Source organism: Triticum urartu, chromosome 2, assembly GCF_003073215.2.
Source record: "Triticum urartu cultivar G1812 chromosome 2, Tu2.1, whole genome shotgun sequence".
In the NCBI taxonomy this organism is placed as follows: Eukaryota; Viridiplantae; Streptophyta; class Magnoliopsida; order Poales; family Poaceae; genus Triticum; species Triticum urartu.
Window position 1 is genome coordinate 47,521,011 of NC_053023.1, and position 3,169 is coordinate 47,524,179.

At 54.4% G+C, this 3,169-nt stretch overlaps 1 protein-coding gene across 1 annotated transcript; it reads right to left on the minus strand.

Annotated features, from left to right (window-relative positions):
- Positions 1 to 10: 10 nt before the first annotated feature.
- On the minus strand, positions 11 to 1,595 carry LOC125535601 (thioredoxin-like 1-1, chloroplastic). Its single transcript, XM_048698666.1, has 4 exons — positions 1,269 to 1,595; positions 877 to 1,059; positions 615 to 779; positions 11 to 506 (listed from the first exon to the last, which is right to left on the minus strand). The coding sequence occupies exons 1-4, from the start codon at positions 1,464 to 1,466 to the stop codon at positions 231 to 233; spliced, it is 822 nt and encodes a 273-aa protein (XP_048554623.1). The 5' UTR covers positions 1,467 to 1,595; the 3' UTR covers positions 11 to 230.
- Between the last annotated feature and the right edge of the window lie 1,574 nt (positions 1,596 to 3,169).

Sequence of the window (3,169 nt, forward strand, 5' to 3'; positions counted from 1 at the left end):
AGATGGTCGGTCATGAAGGATCTGGGGAGGCATCATCCCATTGTTCATTAAAGCAAGGATTACCATGATGAGCAACGACTGGTTGCAGCAACACGATCACAATAGAGCTTCGGCAGGTTTACAAAAACTAAAACCTTAGCCTGCGATTCTGCCTCTCGAACTCAATACAACACACAACAAAAGAGGAAAATCTGTACAGAAATGGCCGGGTTCGGCCTGGTCTCGAGTTACTATCTTCCGGAGGGGATCAGCGAGCCATTCTCAGATCCCAGAGTGAGCGGCTGCGTCGCGGCCGCGGGCAATGGCATCCATGGGCCGCCAATGGAGGCAGCTTCCATCTGGATAGCCTCGGCGATCGGCACCAGCGTCGGCTTCTCGTTGTAGGTGAATTCCAGGTCCCTGTTTGCCGCCAGAGCCAAGAGCTCCGCCTCTTCGAGCCCCCGCGCCTGGCCGAGGCTGCACCTGTCCGGCGAGTGCTTTGCGAGGGCGTCCTTGAACTTCTTGATCTGTAATCAGAACGAATTGCAGCAAGCATGTCAGCATTCATCTTAAACGTGTCTGAAGAACATATTTTTGTAGTGGACAAAAGAAGAAACATAATCAGTGAGGCTTACGGTTGCATTTGTGCAGCTGAAGCTGCTGACCCTGCCCTGGGCTCCCCTGTAGAACCTGAAGAAAGGGAGGACATGGACATGGAGGCTGTAGCACATGGACTTGTGCTTCTCGTAGTTGACTTGCAGGAACAGCACGTCCGGATTCCGCTCAGCGAACTGCGCAATCTGCACATCGGAACAACCGAATTCGCTTGAGTATACGTTGCAGTTTCAGAATCAGATTGCCGGAACGGAACAGGGGGTTTCGGCCAAGAACTTCTACCTTGGGGTGGAGAGCGCGGCAGCCACCGCAGCCGGGGGAGAAGAAGTCGACGACGACGAGCTTGTCGCCGGCGTTGAGCAGGGAGTCGGCGAGGTCTTGCGCGGACTCGACCTCCCTCATATTGGGGTGCGTCACCTTCTCCCACCACCTCATGGCCTTGCCAATCGTCAGGTTCCCGTTCATCTGCAGCCAACAACCAGCTCTAATTTAGTCCGCGTCCAGCGCCGCAGCATTGTATTCCCCACCAGCTAAAAACCAAAACTAAAACTAAAAAATGTAACAAATAGAAATTTCGGCCCACAGAAAAGATAAAATGGAACTGAAATCTCAAGATCTCGTCTCGAAAATCTCGAACAGTAAACAAGAACGCGGATTGGAACGAAGGGACCGACCTGTCCAGCAGCCGCCGCCACTTGGAGGCCCCGGCGCAGGGGCCTGTCCGCCAGCGCCACCCTCCCGGCGGGGAAGGAGCTCTTGGCGCGGTACCCGGCGCCCATCGGCAAAGACTCCGCGAGCGCCGCCGCGGCGCCCAAGTCCCCGCACGGCGCCGCCACGCTGCCGCTGCCGCCGCCGCATAGCGCGCTGGCCATGGCTGCCGAGCAGAAGGAAGAGCAGGAAGAGGGAGCACGAGCACAGAGAGAGGGGGGGTCTCGGGGGAGAAGAGAGGCGGGGAGCACGAGTCAAGGGCAATGGCGGATGGGGAGATGCGGCGAGGGAGAAAAGGTCGCCGCCCCTTTTAACGAAGCGAGGAAAAGCGAAAAAAGGCACACGCTGTTTTTTACCGTCTTCGCCCCGAACGGCTTTCACGTGGGGTGAATTCGTGTCGTCCGTCGGATCAGGCATCGGACGGCGGGATGGCGGCCACGAGGTGGGGGCGGTTGGGGCAGGCCGTTTGTGCCGGTGTAAAAGGTGCGGTGGAGTGGATATGTTTTGGATAAGATTAGGGCCGCGCCTCCTCACGAGGAGGTTAAAGAGCCACGTGTGAAGGGTGTTCAAGGTCAGGGTGTCTGTCAACGTGGGGCCACACGGGGAAAAGGGCGTGGGTCGCATGGCCCACCCGTCTGCTGGAGCATGGTAAAAATGGAGAGAACTCAAGCAGTTGGCCGGTTACCACAGCTCCTCTACAGCAGATCTTGCAGTTGCCGCGGGGTAAACTGGTAACTGGATAAAAGTCAGATTTTTTGCGCATGTTGTATATTCTCTGTATAATCCAGTCATGGCTGTTTTCAACTCGTAACCATACATATTTTCGTAACTGTATTTTTTGCTAGAATAGCATAAGCATGCATGTCATTGCATTAGAGAAGAGGCAGTAAAAAACCCGGATACAACGTCTTTTAGCCATTACAACAATAATCAGTAGAATTAGCAGCCACACCCCGCACGTGTACTACAATACATGCAACATGTAGATCAAGCTCGTGCCAATAGCAATGATGCAAAACACGGAGCAACCAAGCCGTGTCACAATCAACGCCGAAGACCTGTATAACATGACCAAGACCTGAGGACAACACAAACCAAACCCTCACCTATTGCGCCAAAAGAAAGTCAGCAGGTGGATGGCAGGGCTTGGGTAGACCTAGAGAGTGAGAGCATCAACTATGTTGTATATTGCGCCTCAGAGGCCCACGCCCCAAAACAGTAGCCGACACCGACTCGTGCCGTACCATCGGGGGTCCTCGAGCCACAAGACGACGCTTCCAAGGAGAAAACAGTGCCATGACGTTGTCATCGCTTGGTGTGGAGGTCGGACCAAGGGTTTTCCTCGAGCACAAGGGGGAGGAGTCGGATTGCGGTCAAGGCAACACTTTCATGGAGGGAACAGCACCCACGGGCGTTGCCGTTGTCAGGCTCGGACGCAAGTGTAATTTCTCGCCGGTTCGTGTAGACGGTCTAGAAATATTTTACGTTAGCTCCGTCTCATGGGAATCAAAGAAGACAGGAGGGAAATTTCCATTGGCTATATTAGTTTACTATAGAATACTATTGTACCACCTCGGAGTACTTCTAGTGTGTCGGTGCACTCATTTCGCGATTCGGTCCATGCGTCGCCCGTGGAATGATCGTGCACCGAACGTACGATTTGCCATTTAGGCGAGTCAAAATGCACGTTTCGCTTCCACCAAACGTCTACGGTCGTTGATTCCTCCATCACAGACCACGATCACGATCAGATAACAGTAATTACCCGGATACGGCTGCTATCGCCGGTGCAGACAGCCGCGCTTCTTGCCAGCGCTCCGTTGATTCCGCCATCCAGACCAGGCTCGTCAACAGCCATGGGGGTGGC